The 18,703-nt window shown below is 35.5% G+C and overlaps 3 protein-coding genes across 5 annotated transcripts in view; 1 reads left to right on the plus strand and 2 right to left on the minus strand.

The window, feature by feature from the left end:
• loxl2a (lysyl oxidase-like 2a) overlaps nucleotides 1-2,495 on the plus strand; it is a 33,253-nt gene extending 30,758 nt beyond the window's left edge. Inside the window, exons 12-14 of the mRNA XM_016236021.1 lie at nucleotides 450-586; nucleotides 782-893; nucleotides 986-2,495. Coding sequence (XP_016091507.1) covers nucleotides 450-586; nucleotides 782-893; nucleotides 986-1,050 — 314 coding nt within the window. The 3' untranslated portion in view covers nucleotides 1,051-2,495. The remainder of the gene's footprint in view (nucleotides 1-449; nucleotides 587-781; nucleotides 894-985) is intronic.
• Nucleotides 2,496-2,667: 172 nt separating this feature from the next.
• r3hcc1 (R3H domain and coiled-coil containing 1) lies at nucleotides 2,668-10,888 on the minus strand. Of its 3 annotated transcripts, none has more exons than XM_016236019.1 (8): nucleotides 10,769-10,888; nucleotides 10,250-10,422; nucleotides 8,014-8,151; nucleotides 6,260-6,746; nucleotides 5,152-5,324; nucleotides 5,002-5,072; nucleotides 4,819-4,914; nucleotides 2,668-2,850 (listed from the first exon to the last, which is right to left on the minus strand). In XM_016236019.1, the coding sequence occupies exons 4-8, from the start codon at nucleotides 6,674-6,676 to the stop codon at nucleotides 2,732-2,734; spliced, it is 876 nt and encodes a 291-aa protein (XP_016091505.1). In that variant the 5' UTR covers nucleotides 6,677-6,746; nucleotides 8,014-8,151; nucleotides 10,250-10,422; nucleotides 10,769-10,888; the 3' UTR covers nucleotides 2,668-2,731. The 3 variants fall into 3 exon arrangements, with proteins under 3 accessions (XP_016091505.1, XP_016091504.1, XP_016091506.1); XM_016236018.1 differs by having other exon boundaries at nucleotides 10,667-10,888; XM_016236020.1 differs by lacking the exon at nucleotides 10,769-10,888 and adding an exon at nucleotides 10,591-10,649.
• Nucleotides 10,889-12,030: 1,142 nt separating this feature from the next.
• Nucleotides 12,031-16,871, minus strand: golga7 (golgin A7). The gene is made up of 6 exons (XM_016236022.1): nucleotides 16,785-16,871; nucleotides 14,184-14,306; nucleotides 13,906-14,058; nucleotides 13,722-13,823; nucleotides 12,997-13,053; nucleotides 12,031-12,896 (listed from the first exon to the last, which is right to left on the minus strand). Exons 1-5 carry the CDS (start codon nucleotides 16,791-16,793, stop codon nucleotides 13,009-13,011), a joined length of 432 nt encoding a protein of 143 aa, XP_016091508.1. The 5' UTR covers nucleotides 16,794-16,871; the 3' UTR covers nucleotides 12,031-12,896; nucleotides 12,997-13,008.
• Nucleotides 16,872-18,703: the final 1,832 nt, after the last annotated feature.

Consider the following 18,703-nt stretch of genomic DNA (forward strand, 5'->3'; position numbering starts at 1 on the left):
ATATTTTATCCTTTACAAATATTTTTTGCCCTACATATATTTCAGTCAAGGAAAATACAATCATGTGAACTTTAACACAAAGAATTTTAACACATGTAACATAACACATTTGGATAAAATCAGCAAGCAACATACTTTACAATGTTCAAAAAATACTATAACAATATATAAATAATACTAATAATAATTAATAATCATTATAAATCTAGTAGGCTATTCACATTTGCATTTAGTCTAAATGTAGGCAATTGTAACATTGGAAATTTATTTTCTTGCCCGTTTTGAAATATATTTTGGTATATGAATGTTAAAACAATAGTTATTTCAAGTTTAAAAATATATTTAATGTATATATATTTGCCCAGAAAAATATATATATTTGCTATATAGGAGGACAAATAAGAACAAATCCATCCGTTTTAATGAAACTGTTGTTTTCTTTGATCCAGGTATTCAGAAACGGTATGTTTGTGCCAACTTTGGTGAACAGGGCATCACCGTTGGCTGCTGGGATACCTATAGACATGACATTGATTGTCAGTGGATCGATATCACAGATATCAAACCAGGAGACTATATTTTCCAGGTAGCGTTTTAACTAAAATGAAAAAATATATATTGAGTATTACAAGAAAATACTATTTCAGTCTTTCTACTTCAAAATTCTAGCTTTAATTCATTAGTTATTTTTTGCTAAATTTTCGAACAATTTCTGAGTGAAAATTGTTTCTACGCCAGACATCCGGAATTTGAATTTTTCTGACATTATTCTGTCACACAGGTTGTTCTCAATCCTTACTATGACGTAGCCGAATCAGATTATACCAACAACGTTATGAAGTGCAAGTGCCGCTATGATGGATACAGGATATGGATGTACCACTGTCATACAGGTGAGTTGCAGAAAAAAAAACTGTATTGAAGTTCTACCAGGACAGTTTAAAAGCCATTAGAAGTGAATACTACCACCTCTACCACTTTCCAGGTGGCTCGCGGAGTTCAGACATGGATGAGTACCCTGGAATGAGCAACCAGCTGCACTTCAGATAGGACACAGTGAGGAAGGACCAAGGCTCTCGGTGGAGGACGCTACCGGCTGTCACTCAGACAATTCAGATATGATTGACCACTAGAGAGACTCCAGCACTTCGAAGGCAGAGACCGCTGCTCTTTTAGGCTGAAATACAGCATGCTCTTTCACGGTCCTCGCTATATCAAACTTGCTTTGAGCAGAAACGATTTAAATTCCTAAATTGTACTGTACTTGCTGCATTCATTTTTGGTGCTTGAACTGCTTATTTGTTGGTTGTAGTGGTTACAAACCCGTGCTGTAATGTTCAAACTGGGATCTTAATATTAAGTTTTCAGTTCTTTCTGCATTGTAACTTAAATTCACAAAGCCTGCAGTTTCATGAACTCCACTCCACTAGCGGCTGTCAAACTCTTGTGGTTTCAAGCATGTAATTTATTGTGTTCAGTCAGGGATAATGTTTTATCAGGTTTTGTGTATGCAATGTGAAACTGTAATAATTTGTTGCAATTTTGTGAAGCATCTACCCTCTGTTTTATGAAGGGATCTATGACCAGTTCAATGGTTTCCAGATATACAATGTGTTTATGACTGAACAACACATTTGGTCAAACCATTGCATTGTTTCCTAGAATAAAAGCAATTAATGCGTGTTATTTGGAGGATGGTGTTTATGTGAACCTGAAAACCCATGTTAAACCCAATTAAAGAAGTGACACCAAAACATTTCATTAAAACAGTTTGAGATATCAAACAATTTTAAAGCATCGTAGTTTTTTAACAAAGCAACTCCGACATACAAGTCAAATATATAATAACTGTAGCAAACAAAACAAACAGATTTATCTACATTCAGTTGTACATCTAATAATACTATTGCATGTTAAACAAAACATTTAATGTTTCAAAAATGTCATTTAGACTCCATTCCCATCTCAAATTACACAAGCTGAATATGAAAACAACATTGACAAACAACACAGCTAAACACACAGTCTACTTAATTTAATCATTAGGTTCAATATGATTGATATGACAGGAAATCCAATGAGCAAAAGAGCTTATTTGTATTAAATAAGATTTAAGTTAATAAAAATGATCTATTTACAATGGCTGGACCAGATGCTGTGCTTGTTGGCATGAAGAAACAGCAAGAAAAAAACAAGGCTGTTTCCTGCTAAAGAAGAAAGAACCAAAGTCCTCTGAATGCTTACCAAAACTCACATCAAATGCTCACTTAACATTGCTTGTTTCCTAAAATAGTACAGAACTCAACCAATTAAAACTTGGGAGACCACATATATTTCATGTGTTTGAGAATTTCGAACATCCTGTGCAGCTAAATAACACTTTACAGCATCTCCTTTCCCAGGCTGAGTGGTGCAGTAATGTCAAGGACATTTGAAGAGTTCAGATGCAAAAGCCTCTAAGTGCTGTCTGAAATTTTCTTCTAAAATTAGCATTTTTATCAGGCTTCTATGTTTAGGTTCAGTAATTTTACTTTAATGGCAATGTATAGGTCCTTTTCTATGCCATTAAAGTGAAATAAATGAACAAATATAGGAGTCTGATAAAAATGCTTTTTAGATGAAAATTTCAAATGCCACTTAGAGGCTTTTGCATCTGAACTCTTCATTTGTTCTTTTCCCAGTACAGTTTTAACTGAAGATCAGTCTGACTGTGATGAGGAACTTTATTTATTCAGTTGAAGTTGTTTCTCATTTCAAAGCGTCTCCCCCTCAACCCCAGCGCTCTGGTCACCATCCTGCGAGCCACCACTGTGTCCGTCCGCGGCCTTTCCTTCACCGGCTGAATGAACTCTGTAGGGCGACATCAACATACTGACATTATACAGATCAGTAGCATGACATTTGTATTAATCTATTTATTCAAAAATACATCAAATCCACAATATACATAAAATGACCGAAAACTTTCTTTTAAAGGGATAGTTCACCCAAAGAAGAAGAAAATTCTGTTACTCACCCTCATGTCGTTCTAAACCCATAAGACCTTCGTTCATCTTCGGAACACAAATTAAGATATTTTTGATGAAATCCGAGAGACTCTGTAGACAGCAACACAACTGAAATGTTGTAAGACCTAGAAACATAGTAAGGACTTCGGTAAAATAGTTCATAGGCGTGTTTCCATTACCCTTCAAATTGCACAAATTGAAATTGCGAATTGAAAATACACCTAATGGAAACACGTCAATTTCGCAAAAACGCCCATATATCGCAAAAAAGTTTTTACGTTCACATGAGGGGGGTTTTCAGGCAATGCGAAAAAGGAATAATTAGTAAAACTGCAATGGAAACTGCTTTTTCGCATTTACAGGTCACATGGCATATATAAAAAGTCATATGATCATTCTTCAGTGTACTATAAACTCTAAGAAACATCATACGTGGCCGCTCTCCAGTATAAGGGGCTTTCCCTACCATTAATGCTTAGAGTAGACAATTTACACTGCACATGTCTGCGGTGCAGTGTGGCTCTGATACGGCCACTGAAGCTGATTGCGGCCACAATGCTTGTGTTTATTCCAGAATCCAGCCACGCCATGCACGCTTCTGAAGTGTCTCTTTGTGCTGCTTCTGTACAGATACACGCATACGCCTCCTTTGAATAAATATAGCCAAAATCCGTCAAAATCCCACCAAAATCCGTTGCTATGACTTATCGCGAGAGACAAAAGGTTACGTTTTAGTCGCATAACATTGGTTAATGGAAACCGTCATTTCGCAATACTTTTTTAATCGACATTTATAAAATATTGCCAAAGTTTTGCGCAAATCTGTAATGGAAACGCGCCTACTGTGACATCAGTGGCTCAACCGCAATTTTATGAAGCAACGAGAATAGTTTTTATGCGCAAAGAAAACAAATGACGACTTTAATAATTATATTTGGATTCTCGCCATTACGGAGAGTACCGCGACGCATACGTTCCTCTCGATAATGGCAGAAGACATGATTTGGAGAAGAATTGTTGAATAAAGTCATTATTTTTGTTTTCTTTGCGCACTAAAAGTATTCTCGCAGCTTCGAAAATTACGGTTGAACCACTGATATCACATGAACTATTTTACTGAAGTCCTTACTACGTTTCTGGGTCTGGGAACATTTCAGTTGCGTTGCTGTCTATGCAGGGTCCGAAAGCTCTCGGATTTCATTTCATTTCTAAATTTTGAAATCTTAATTGTGTTCTGAAGATGAACGAAGGTCTTACGGGTTTGGAATCGACATGATGGTGAGTTATTAAAGACAATTTTCATTTTTGGGTGAACTATCCCTAACTTAATATAGCACCTGAAATAAACACGTGTCACGGTTTCCACAAACATATTAAGCAGCAAAACTGTTCTCAACAATGATAATAAATCATGTGACACTTAAGACTAGAGTAATGACCATCACAGAAATAAGTTTAATAAAAAAAAAAAAAAAGTAAAATATAAATGTTATTTCAAATTGTAATAATATTTCACAATATTGCTGTTTTACTGTATTCTTTTGATGAAATAAATGCAGCCTTGGTGAGCATTTTCAACTTTCAAAGGCTTTCAAACGCATTAAAAAAACGTATCGACCTCAAACAATTAAATGATATGCATGTTATTACTTTTCTCTTGATTGTTACACCACTTCAGTTTTAGAATCCTTACATAATCTTTTCCTTAAAAACGAAAAAAAAAAGGGTTTTTAAACCAGATTTTTTTTATCGTGGACACACCAAGTCTTCTAAAGTGAAACCCTCTTTCTGAAAGGTGTCTTTTCTGTACCTGCACGCCTGGTTGCTTTCCACTTTGCTTTCTGGCTCCCCTCTAGCAGCGCGCGGGTCTTCAGTATGGGATGTTTGAGGGACAGTGCCTGCGTAGCTGAACAGAGTCAAAGATGCGTTCGTCAAACATATGAATATAAAGAATAATCATCCTTGAAAAAAATGCTGGCTACTGAAACGATACCTGCCGACTGACTTGAAAACACTCCGAGAGCATGAGTGTTATCCACCCACTTGATCTTCATCCCCCCTTCACTGGAAACAGAAGCAGATCGGTGGCACTTTATAGATCTGTATCACTACTTTTTGTCAGAATATAGAGGCGACATATCACCTATAGTCAGAAAAGGCATCAAGCAGGTCGTCTGTTTTAAACATGGCAGGAAAGTCGTAGATCTCAATGACGTGGCTGAACTCCTGAGGGTCCAGCCAGATGTTTGCATAGGCGGGGAAATCAATGCAGGTGTTGAGTATGGTGATGTCCCCATGTTTTAGCTTGGCTTTGACCTAATAACCAAGAAGAATGAAGGACAGTGTGTGAGAACAGACAGAATAAAGATGACTGGAAATATGGTAAGAGATGCATTAGCTCTCATTCAATTACTGCGCATACAAACGTTTTCACAATCAAGTGATCAATAAGTTTTGTACTAATATTTATTCTAAATTGAGGACATTTCATCTCTATACTACTGCATTTTCCAGAATATAAATCCTGTTATATTATCATCTGAATGTACTGCAATTTCTATACTGCAACATTAAGCAAGCAAAACATAACTTTTGGATTTGTGCTGAATAAGAGAGGTAGCCAAGTGAGCCAAAGTTTTGTTTTTGCTTTACATAAATCTGTTTAGGTTTGGCATTTACAGTAAATATTGTTTATAATTAATGCCACTATAATTTGTGTTTGTTTTATACTTCTATTTTTTATTTCAGTTCTGAATATCGTTAAATTTAAAGGATTTATTGTGGAGTGAAAGGAACTAAAATAAATGTTTATAGTGTTTATAATGTTTTCGCCAGTTTCGTTTCATTTACTGTTATTTTACATTATTTCTTAATTTAATAATGAAATGTGAATTACACACTGATGCAACTTGTCTGTTTTTTTTTTAAATGCGATTTTGACCAGTTTTACTTCAGTATTGCGATACCATTATAGTTTTTAATAATATTTAGAATTTGTTTTTAATTTGATGTAATTTTTTAGTTAAAGTTTTAGTCATTTTGTTGTTTGGTATTCATTTTTATTTATTTTAGCACAATGAAGCAAAAATAAATAAAAAAAATTTATTTCGAGAATTTTTTTTCTTTATTATAAATTGCAATTATTTTAATAATAAATTAATTTTTATTTAAGTTTCTAAATTTTTAATTCTAATCTGCTATTATCTGAATAACTATTTATTCAGTGAATGAGACCCATTAAGTTACAATACCTCCGAGAGCAAACTTTCATCAACCTCCTGCTGCTGGAGTGTGGCATCAGTGGGAAGGGCCGTGTTGTTGGCACAATTTTCATCTGTTTCGTCATCTAATGTCAGAGATGTGAAGAAAGTCACAGTCTGGTCCCAGGCTGGAGGCCACGGTGATGGGCCCGACCTCGAAAGCTGCACAATCTCCTCATCGCCCAGTGACTGGCCAGTGCGGTCCACCTCTGGCTTCTGATTGGCTACAAGAGGTTCCTTAGCAATGGCAGAGCAGGATTCCACAGATGATTCCTTGAGATTCGGTTGTTCCAGATCTATCTTGTCTCTCATAACACGCGGAACGTAAATAGCCTTGTCTGGCCGTCTGGCTCTCCGTCTGTTGTTGAAGCTGGTCTCCAGTGAGCGTGTGTTGCTGTTGGTCTCCATGTCTCTGTCCCGACTGCGCGCTCGCTCATTGGATTTGCCCTTCGCATCTATCTGGTCTTCTTCTGGCAACCTGTCCGATGCACCACACAGAAATTGTAGTTTGTAACGTAATCTGTTACATCACACATTTTAGGTAATGCAATCGGAGTACTTTTTTTTTTTGGTTTTAGATTACTTTTGACCTAACTAATGTTTATCGCATTGAATTTAACTTTGGGTTGCAAAAAGGCAGAACATTTCTGAAACTTTCCAGAAATGTAAGGAACTTTCTGGGATTATTTGGACACTTTTGGGAATTTACGGAAACTTTGGAAAGTTTCTGCCCCTTTGCAACCCTAATTTACATAGGACATTCTTCTACCATATTGATAGTAAAATACAAAGAGAAAGTAAATATATTTCAATCAATTGTTAATTAACAACATGAAGTGCATTAAAGAAAATCACATCGCGAAATAGGCTTTGTGATGGAACTGCAGGGGGTCCGTGAGTTTAATGAAAAGCTTATAACAGTGAACATGCAAATATGTTACTTAATTATCAACTCTTATTACCTTAAAATCTCAAGTAGTACTTCAAGTAAATGTATTTTTGTCTGACAAAAAAAAAGTTTGTGAATCCCTGCATTAAATACTATTTGTGACCCTGGACCACAAAACCAGTCATAAGGGTTAATTTTTCGAAATTGAGATGTATACATCACCTGAAAGCTGAATAAATAAGCTTTCCATTGATGCATGGTTTGTTAGGATATGATTTAATATTTGGCCGAGATGCAACTATTTAAAAAAAAACAAAATATTGAGAAAAATCACCTTTGAAGTTGTCCAAATGAAGTTCTTAGCAATGCACATTACTAATCAAAAATTCAGTTTTTATATATTTAAAGTAGGAAATTTACAAAATAAATTTTTGGAATATATATAAACTTTATGGAATATGATCTTTACTTAATGTCCTAATGATTTTTGGCATAAAGAACAATCAAATGTTGACACATACAATGTATTTTTGACTGTTGCTACAAATATACCCCAGCGATTTAAGACTGGTTTTGTGCTCCAGGGTCACATTTAAAAAAGGACATTTTAAAAGATTAAAAAGAGTTAGGGAGAATCAATAAATTGCTGTTGTGTGAATAATATGTAATCAATATAAAAGTAAGTGTTGTCTGACTACGAGTATTTTTTTAATTTAATCACAATTTCTTGATTTTTGGAATGGGATTACGTAATCCAGATTCCATGTAATCAGTTAGCATTCAGCACTGGCACCACAATGATGAGACACTAAAACTCCATGAGTGTGTCATGTGACATGAGCTCTGGCAGCTTTACCTGAGGTCTGAATAGCACACTACGACTCTGCGAGCGCAGCCCTCGCCCACAGAGAAGGTGCTGAGGTTGGGATGCTTTGCACTGGTTTGGTGAATCAGGAAGCGAAGTCGGCTCGGGACAGGAGGGAAGAGTAGAACGCTGCAGTTCAGAACATCTCAATTAGACAATATGGCAGGAAGCCCAAAATACACATACAGCCGTGGTCAGAATTATTGGCACCCTTGGTAAATATGATCAAAGAAGGCTATGAAAATAAATCTGCATGGTTAATCATTTTGATCTTTTATTAAAAAAATTCACATAAATCTAACCTTTCATTGGAAAATAAGAATTTAAAATGGGGGAAATATCATTATGACAAATGTTTTTCTCTAATACACATTGGACAATTAATGGCACCCTTTTATTCAATGCTTTTTGAAACCTCCATTTGGCATAATAACAGCTCTGAGTTTTCTCCTATAATGCCTGATGAGGTTAGAGAGCACCTGACAAGAGATCAGAGACAATTCCTTCTTCCAGAATCTCTCCAGACCCTTCAGATTCCCAGCTCCATGCTGGTGCTTCTTCTCTTCAGTTCACCACGCTCACTTTCTATAGGGTTCAGCTCAGAGGACTGGACTGGCCATAGCAGAAGCTTGGTTTTGTGCTCAGTGAACCATTTTTGTGTTGTTTTTAAGGTTTGTTTTTAGATTATTGTCCTGGAAGATCCAAACATGGCCCATTATAAGTTTTCTAACGGAGTCAGTCACTTTGTGATGTTTTATCTGTTGGCATTTGATAGAATCAAAGATGCCAAGTATCTAAACAAGATGTCCAGGACCTCCAGCAGAAATATAGGCCCACAACATTACAAATACAGCAGTATATTTCATTGTACACATGGGGTACTTTTGTTTGTTGCTAAAAAGCAAATCCCATTTGAAGTTCCAGTCATGTCTGACAAAAGAATATGCTGTGGATTGTTTTTGGATGAGAGCATTTTCTTTTCTTGATTTTTTTTAAGCCCTCCCAAACAACACGAGGTGTAGGTGCTGTTTGATTTGATTAGATTTTTTAAGGTTTTCTGACCCTGAGACTCAACTATTTTCTGCAATTCTCCAGCTGTGGTCCTTGGAGAGTCTTTAGCCACTCAAACTCTCCTCCTCACCGTGCATTAGGACGATATAGACACACATCCTCTTCCAGGCAGATTTGTAACATTTTCTGTTGATTGGAAATTCTTAATTATTGCCCTGATGGTGGAAATGGGAATTTTCGCTGCTCTAGCTCTTTTCTTAAAGTCACTTTCTAATTTGTCAAGCTCAATTATCTTTAGCTGCACATCAGAAATATATTCTTTGGTTTTTCTCATTGTGATGGATGGTAAAGGGAAATTGGCCTTTGTTTTCCCTTCTATTTATATTCCTGTGAAACAGGAAGCCATGGCTGGATAATTTCATGTTCATAATCACCCTGGTATGCTCAAAATTGTAAATATGAATGGGAATATACTTCACAGATATTTTACTCATAAGAATTTCTAGGGGTGCCAATAATTGTGTCCAACGTGTATTTGAGAAAAACATTTATTTCATAATGAGATGTCCCCCCATTTTCAATTGTTTTAGTTCAATGAAAGGTTAGATATTTGGGAATTTTTTTAAATAAAAGATCAAAATGATTAACAACGCAGATTTATTTTCACAGCCTTCTTTGATCATATTTACCAAGGGTGCCAATAATTCTGACCACGACTGTACATATGAGTGTGATAGAAGTAAAATTCATTGCCAGTATTAGGGTGGTTGTCAAGTCACTGCAGTTGCTAGGATGTTGGAGTGTTTTTAATGGGTTGCAATAGGGTATTGTAAGGTAAAGGGTTTTGAATGTTTTTTGTTTTCTGCCATGCAGCTGCTCGAGTATTTGGAGTGCTTTTTGATCTGTTTCTATGTAGTTTTGAGTCTTGTTCTGTCATGCTGCTATGCAATTTATGAGGTTTCAATTGTTTCTAGTGTGCTAATTTGCTGTTCCTAAGAGGTTTTTCAATGCTTTTAGCATGCTGCTATGCAGTTGCAAGGGTGTTCTGGGTGGCTGTTTATCAGCCAATGTAGTCCTCCTGTCCCTGTATGACTGTGAACTGCATGTTCACATTTCTATCATGACCAACAGTATTATCAAACATTTCTAATAATGTTGGTGAGCATTATTAATGAAAGCTGCTAGTGTCTCTTCTTCAGAGGTGTGATGAAATTACCTTTTGTGCTCATTTCTCTGTTGAAACACATCCAGCTCCTCCAGGACTGTATGGATGAATTCAGTCTCTTGTTTGGGGAGGTAACAGCCATTGACACGAGGAAGAGCCAGGGTGTCAGAGGACGACGATCTTCATCCACAGAGACTTACAGGAGATGCTTTAGTCTCTACACACTTGAGAGAGAGAAAAGAAATATTAAGGAGCGGATCAGTAACTTACAGGCCAAACACCACTGAGCTCGAGTTCACTGAGGCAAACTAAAGGCACAGATTTGATCATTAATTCACATACAACTGTCAAATTAAAACCTAAAAGCCATTACGCCGTTATTTTATTGTCACCTGCTCAAGTTTGAGTCAAATACAAATAGCTAAGTATTATCAGGGGACTTGAATGACATTAAACAACTAAACTCACTTGAACATTAGCTAAGGTACTAGCTTAGCTCGCCACTCCCACTCAATAACATTAAACGCGTTTCAAGACGCGACTGGTTTAGACTCGAAACTCGAAAGAGACCTTTAAACGCGATTAACCCCCAGTCAAAAAGACAACTCTTCATAACCGCAACACAGTAACAACACTAACACTAAATTGAACCGGCACCAGTGACGTCCTGAAGATTTTCGGTACACATGTGAAAGCTTTTAGTTCCCTCTAGCGGTCAGGGGTGCAATTACCCCCCGTTCTACTGTGCATCTATATTGAATATAGCGAGTATCGCCATGTATAGCCATGTAGATGCGGTGTCAAATAATCTGCTATCCATGCGTCTGAATTTGGGGATAAAAGCACATTTCAGTCAGTTAATCTATGTATGAGACAAATAATTACATAAGTTAAACTAAACTAACTAAACATTGCCAGTGTATCCGACAAAAATATTTAAAACCTGGAAGACTTTGACCATGCCATCGCAGTTTTCATGTAAACATCAGTCTGATGTGGTCAACTTCAACATGTCCACCCCGTTAAGGGAAATATGAAAAAAAGTAAATAGAATTTCTCATTTTTAAAAGTACCATTTAAAAAAAATACTTCTATTTTTTCTTTTACAAACCTTCTGTGTTAGCATTTTTTGCTCAGACGATTTTGTAATGTAATGTGTAATGGCTAATTTTAAGTCAAAATGTCCACCCTATTAAGGCAGAAAACCTAACAACACATTTAGTGTACATAGTGATAGTCATAGCAATTGATGTTTAAGTTGAAAAAGTAGTGTATTTAAACTCTATTAAATTTTACATATTCATAAATAAATCTTTCAAATTGTTGTTCATTTGTCCCTAACAGGGTGGACATTTTTGGTCCTTCTCATTTAATTTGGCTCATAATTGCTTAAATTTATATGCACCATGTATTTATATACTAAAATTATTTTTCCCGTTTTACAGCTCCCTACCATGATTACACAAGAATTGATTTTTAAAAAATGTGATTCATTTTTTAAGTGTTATGTGTCCAAGACACCAAACCCCAGGAATGACCCGTTTATTACTACTATAATTTTTTTTGTTAGTCAAAAGTCCTGAATATTGAAGTCCTCTAAATATTTAAAGTTACATTTCTTTGATGTTAATGGTCGCATTGACATGCAGGTAAACAAACAGAAAAGTAATCCAAAAGTAACCAATCATCAGAATCCATTACCTATCTAGATTACATTACTGACTACATTTTTCATCATGTAATTTGCTTCAAATTGTATTTGCAAGACTACAATTTGTAAGTAATCTCCCAGCACTGTGTATGCAGAAAAAATGCAGACAACGGAATTAATTTGTTCAAGAAAACACTATTTATAGTACGATACATCATTTAAATAAGTGTCAAAAGATTTTCAAAAAAAGACATTATACAACACTGATAAAAAGATTTATGCTAGAAACAGTCTGAACTGACAGCAGTCTGAAATACAAGCTGGAGATGCAATATCAAACGCAAACCATGCCTTTTAAGGATTTATGGCATTTGTGTATAATAAGGATTATATTGCGGACCCCAATAAAAGTACAGTATTTCAATGGTAAATAGTCAAATGTAGTGTTAAAACAGCATGGAAGAAAAGACAAACGGTTTTTGCTAGAGGGGAATGGAATAGAACAGTGACTTGAAGTAACTAAACTGATGACATAAAATCTTTAAATATAACAAACTGACTACCAGTCTCAAATTTCCACGTACACAAAACTGAAGCTACTTCATGAATGTTATGACCGCTTTAACAAGCATTTATTGGAGCAGATTTCTCAAAAACACATTTTTACTATGAGAACATGGTCACAAAAGATTTGAATAATCAAGATGCAACTGTATTGTGACTGAACATTGTGCACTTAATCTATACTTCCCATTCAAGACAAGTATATACAGAAAACAAGAGAAAAGAACGCACTGGAGCTGCAATATAAAATTACATGGCACAACATAGATTTAAGACATTGGAAAGCTGTTAGATGAATTTCACTAAGATACATAATATAACCACGCTCTTCCTCTGTCAAAAACAAAAACAAAACATTAATGGATCAATGGTCTGAACTTAAAGGTATGCTATCTACATTTAAAGCAATAGGGTTGTGATATCATGAGATGGAAAAGCAGGTTCTGAGTCCAGCACGCCAATCATCACGTTACAAACATCATCCTGCAGGAAAGAAATAACACAATGCATTATTTCAAGATGATGATGATCCAAAGCACTAAATATATGGGATATCATCATATTCGGGTTCAAAAGGACTTACCTTTGGTGTGTTTTATCTTGACCCAATACTTCTATCCTCGAAAATAGTGATCTCCACCTTTGAAAACTCAAGTTAAGGAAATAAAGTGTCATAAATATCCTGCAAGTTTTTTTTTTTTTAATTCAAAAGTTTGGGTATGTAAGATTTTTTGACAGGATTTTGAAAGGTCTCTTATTCTCACCAAGGCTGAATTTATTTGTTCCAAAATACATTAAAAACAGCAATATTGTGACATTTTATTACAATTAAATAAAACGTTTTCTATTTGAATATATTTTAAACTGTAATTTATTCATATGATGCAACGCTACATTTTCAACAGCCATTCCTGAAAATTCTTTTCAGCGAAGCCATTCTCTGAAAACTTCTCACAAAAGCTAGACAATTTCGTCAACTTTACACTCGCCCTTCAGGCAGTCTTATCGTCCCGACATGTGAGTTTGAACGAGAGTGCACGCTTTCGCGGTAATGCATAGACGGACATTGGTGAAAATGTGGACAGTGTCAAAATAAGGTGTCTATTTATATTACAGATATCGATATTTTACGTGTGGCATCTTATCGTTAGATATTTAATCGATGGATTGATTCATATCGATGGATCGTTACACCCCTACTTATTATCACTTTTGACCAATTTAATGCATCCTTGCTGAATAAAAGTATACATTTCTTTTTAAAAAATCAAGCAATTCAGTCAGGTCAGAAAACTGTAGGAAGGATACAACCCTGAGGCCCCTCTCTATGGGGTCAGTCAGGAGAAGCCCAAGAGGAGCGTAGATCTTCTCATTCTGCTCCTGGATGTACTTGGCAATCTTTTTCAGCACCTGAATGAATTCAACAATACTGAAATCCATACGCACAATATGATATTGATGACATCTAGAGCCTATCGCTCTGTCAACTCACTTTCTCATAGTGAGTCTCCATGCAGAGGAAGATTGTGTACGCAGTGAGGCAGGCCAGACAGCCCTCCAGATATGACCTGCCGCCCAACTTTTCCGCCTCTGCATAGAGATTATTCAGGGTCTGTATGGTCTCCTCAAACTGCTGCTTGTCAATCTGTAACAACAAAACAATTATCAGTATTCAGAATCCATGTGCCACAGCTTTGGATATATTTGACATCAGTAAATACAGATTAGTGGTAAATGGTTCTTTTGTGTTTGCTATGGATCTCCACACACCCTGCTCTCCAGCTCTGCTGGGAACTTGGTCTGGAACTTGCAGATGGTTCCAGAAGTGTAGTCTCTCTGAACAAAAACCTTGGAGGCGACGGCTGCTTGCCGCAGGTCCTGCAAGCTGTGCGTCTGTTCAGAAAACCACAGATTACAGGTTATTAAAACACAATACATCTTCTATCCTCAAAAAATAGTGATCTCCACCTTTTAAGTTCTTTAAGGGGAGACACTGCAGGCAAAAACACTGATGTTTTGAAGTTTGAGATTTTTGACTTTTTGGTTTTTCATAAAGTGTTTTTTTTTCAGACTAGTGGAAAGAATAGAAAACATCCAAAAAAACACCGTTAATTGTTTCTTTTATAGCACTTTATCTGTGTCAATAGATTTCATTTACAATACATATTTTTAAAGGCCGTTTTCTCAAAATGAGTTTTTTCTCCTACACTGAGCCATAAATCTCCACTTCAGTAGCACTTACACACACCAAACTTTACATTTTTATTCCCATCTATATCCTGAAGGTTTTTACTGAGGGATTTGTTCACATATCATTTGCTTGATTATATACAACATTTTATTCCCCAAAACATGAATTATGGAGTGACAAAAATGAGATACCCAAAAATTCTCTCTGTAAAAACATTAGACTAATTTCAAAAAAATGAATCAAGAATTTTGAAACTGACCTCATCCAGTGTTCAGATTTTTGTACTAGAAATTAGTGATCGACCGATATATCGGCCGATATTTGGCATTTTTCAAATATCGGCATTGGCCGATAAGTTTTTCTGGTTGGCCGATGTGTTCGAGGCGGGACATTTATTTTGACGGCGCTGAGTGAATGCCAGCGCCTGAACACAGTTCTGTCTAATATGGATAGAAGTCTATCTAATAATCAGATAAACAAAGTTTGTTAACTGTTAACTTTGTTAACTGTTAAACAAAGTAATTAAAATGTATACAAAAAGTATTATAACGATTGCTTTAATATTATTAGTAATAGTAAGGCAAACATTATACTTTCTCATTTGCCATCAGCATTCAGCAAATACCCATTTATATCATTTAAACAAATTTTTGAATGACTAATGAACATTTCATTTCACAAACCTTGCAGACTTAGTTGAATCTAGTTGAAGTGTGCATTTGTATCCTGCATGATCACGTGTTCTCTAGGTGACAGTCGGTCCGTGAAAAATTAATGCTGACAGGAGGAGAGTTCTGCTTGACTGGAAACGCGCGATCGACAAACTTTAAAATAGTGATTTCAAATTATGCAGCGCTTTATGCATTTCCCCGCTGTCATATTCATGTCATTTTCATTGCATGCTGTATGTAAAATGAGTGTTACCTTGGCTTTACTTGAAAAAAAAGAAAGAAAAAAGATTTCTAATGCACACAAACTTCACAGAATACTGAGTGCCCTGTTGGTTTCAGTGTTTACTTCCTTTATAATTAGATTTTTATTAAATATTTATTTATTTGTGAAAAATGCTTTGTCTTCTAAAGTATAAGAATGTTTATTTTACACAATTATTTTTAATCCATTTTCAAATGATTTAACATTTCTTAAATATAAATGAAAATAAATACAATTATATCGGCCACCCTGCTTTCCAAGATATCGGCAGCGGCTGTCAAAAAACCCATATCGGTCGACCACTACTAGAAATGTATTTTAATTAGCGCATATTTCTTAGAAAACGCCTCATTTGCATATTTAAACCTGACATTTTAGAAAACTTGCAATACAAATTTTTTTTGCAATTATCAATGTAATCAATCAACTAGGTAAGGCGATAACTATTAGTTATTTTTTTTACCCTGTTCACCTGCAGTGTCTCGCCTTTAAACTCTGAAAGTGTTTTTTCCTGTGATGCAGACATACAAGTTGACATTGCTCACCTACAAGAAAATCTATGAAATATTACAAGTTAAGAGCCAATAACGGGTTATACTAACTTAAGGTTTTCCAAGTCAAAATAAATATGAAATGTATATTTTTTAATATTAAGAAACTGTAATATTATGACATATTATTACTATTTAAAATAACTGCTTCTTTATTTGAATATATTTTCAAATGTAATTTAATCTTGTGAAGGCAGAGCTGGTTTTTCAGCACTCATCTTCAGTATCACATGATGATCCTTCAGAAATCATTCCAATATCATGATTTGATGACCGAGAATTTTTTTTAATTACTATCAAAGTTGATTATTAAAAACACAGGCAATCATACCTATATACACCGAAACTACACACACAACCCTTACAGCATCATTAACAAATACAGTAAGTTGCATTTAAATAAAACGACTGAAATCTAATGACAACATGAAGCTCGTTTTAAATATGATACCTGGTTTGAAATTTGTATGAGTATATTGTCAGTAAAAGTGAGGATCACGGACGTCGATATTTATATTTGACGACCACTGGAGAAACGCTAACGTGTCAAATAATAGCGGCATTACACGGACACCTATGTATCAATCAAACAGTTGGAGGGCGAACGTTTTATTATAACGCATTATTTCAGACGTCAACCTTTGTCAATATGAACATGAAGAAAAGTGTAATGAAATTTTGTTTTTATTCACGCACCTCCGCCATAGTAGCTGCTGCTCCTCTTCCTGTTATTCAACCTCCTGTCCTCCACAAAACACAGTCCGGGAGGAACCTTTGGCTTTACTCATCAGTTCCGCTGCTACACCAACTCTATTCTTCTATTATGGCGAAAATTTGTATTGTATTTTTATTTTTCATCACCTTAAAGATGAAGTATTGTGAATTAACTTATTTGGTGAGCATCAAATTTACTTAAAAATAAACACCATTGCCAGCTCACCGCTATTTCACATTAAAATAGGCTATACTTTATCTAACTTAATATAAAAATAAAAGAATATTGTGCAACAGTTTCAGAAGTAGGCTAGCTCAAATGAAGTGGTAATCTCATAACTAAAACTAAAGGTTCATGCCTAAAACAGTTCTCTCTCCATCTGTGTTTTTCAAATCCTACTTGGATGACTTCTACAGGGTGACATACAACAGAGAAAAGTCTTCATGATTGAGAACGCAAGGAAGCACCCTTATTTTACAGCAGCGGTCCAGCCAGCCTTCCGTGATGAATGATACAGCGGTGAGATCATGTATTCCTAAAGGTTCCCGTGGGACACCTGGGCCATTTTTCATTTAATACAAAGTTTTCACCATCACTCAGTTCATTTTAGACAGCACTGGATGAACTCAGTATTCAGTACTCACCTTGACAGTCTGTGAGATCTCTAAAAACCATTTGTTAGATCATATATCAGACAATATTTTGTAAAAACAGCATGTTGTGCAGTAATGTTTTATTTGATAGCATTCTCGGTGTATCAAGTTTGCTGTAAGTGCACTTCAGCTGCAGTTTAACAGGCAAGAGCGTTTGTTTAAAGGACGTTCGATTCACACAAGCTTTTTTTGATCAATCCTCTATTGAGGAAACTCCCAGCACTATAATTAAGACCAGAAATGACAAACATTTGTCTGTGAAAGATTTTGTTTTGAATCATTCAACTCTGACTTTTGTTTCATTATTGCAGTTTTATAAATCAGTTGTTAAATATATCCATATTATTTATTTAATTATATGCATCAGTGTTATTTTAGTATTACATACACACACATATGTGTGTATATATATATATATATATATATATATATTTCATTTTAAGTTTTAAGTTTTAGTAAGTTTGTTTCTGACAATTTCATAGTTTTTAAAAAATATGTCTATATTGTTACGGAACTGCTCAGAGACTGAGTGAGGATCCAAATGCAGTGTTTATTAGGAAAGTCCAGAATCAAAATCAGACAGCAGGCCAGGGTCAACACACAGGCAATCAGTCCAAAAACCAAGATACACAAGCCTTGTCCAAATACCCACGCTTGCGGTCTTTGCACTTGACTACTTATATGACGTATTTCCTGTATTTGGGCCAAGTGTTCAAGTGAGGATGAAGACCACAAGTGTGTGTCAAACTTTTCATTACCTGATGGGACACACTTGTAGTGTTGGAAAAATGCAACTGTTTACATAGCTGTATTTGAATTTCAAATACTTAGCATTTTAAAATAAACTTCTAAATGTCTGTTCAGTAGTCCCTATAACATGACAATTTTAATTTGTGGTGCTTCTAATTAAGTGATAAAAAGCGGTTGCAAATGTTGTACAAAATAAATATCACCACTACTCATCTTTGCACCAATAAAACGTAAAAACAGTGTTTTCTACCAAATTATATGTAATATCTAATTATTATGTTAATATTTAACTTGCATCGGAAAGGTTTCCGTGACCTCTCGCGAGATCTCGACAAAAAGTCTCACGATTTATTTCTAGAACATGATGGGATACACTAAGCCTCGAATAGCGCTCCGGAGCGGTATTCGAGATAGTGTGGATTTAGTGTGCTTTAAGGGCACTGCGCTCTGGCGTTTTTAAGACTTGGGACAGTCGCGCGCACGCGCTCTCAAGAGGC

This window comes from Sinocyclocheilus grahami, unplaced genomic scaffold, assembly GCF_001515645.1.
Source record: "Sinocyclocheilus grahami isolate Dianchi unplaced genomic scaffold, SAMN03320097.WGS_v1.1 scaffold478.1, whole genome shotgun sequence".
NCBI lineage: Eukaryota > Metazoa > Chordata > Actinopteri > Cypriniformes > Cyprinidae > Sinocyclocheilus > Sinocyclocheilus grahami.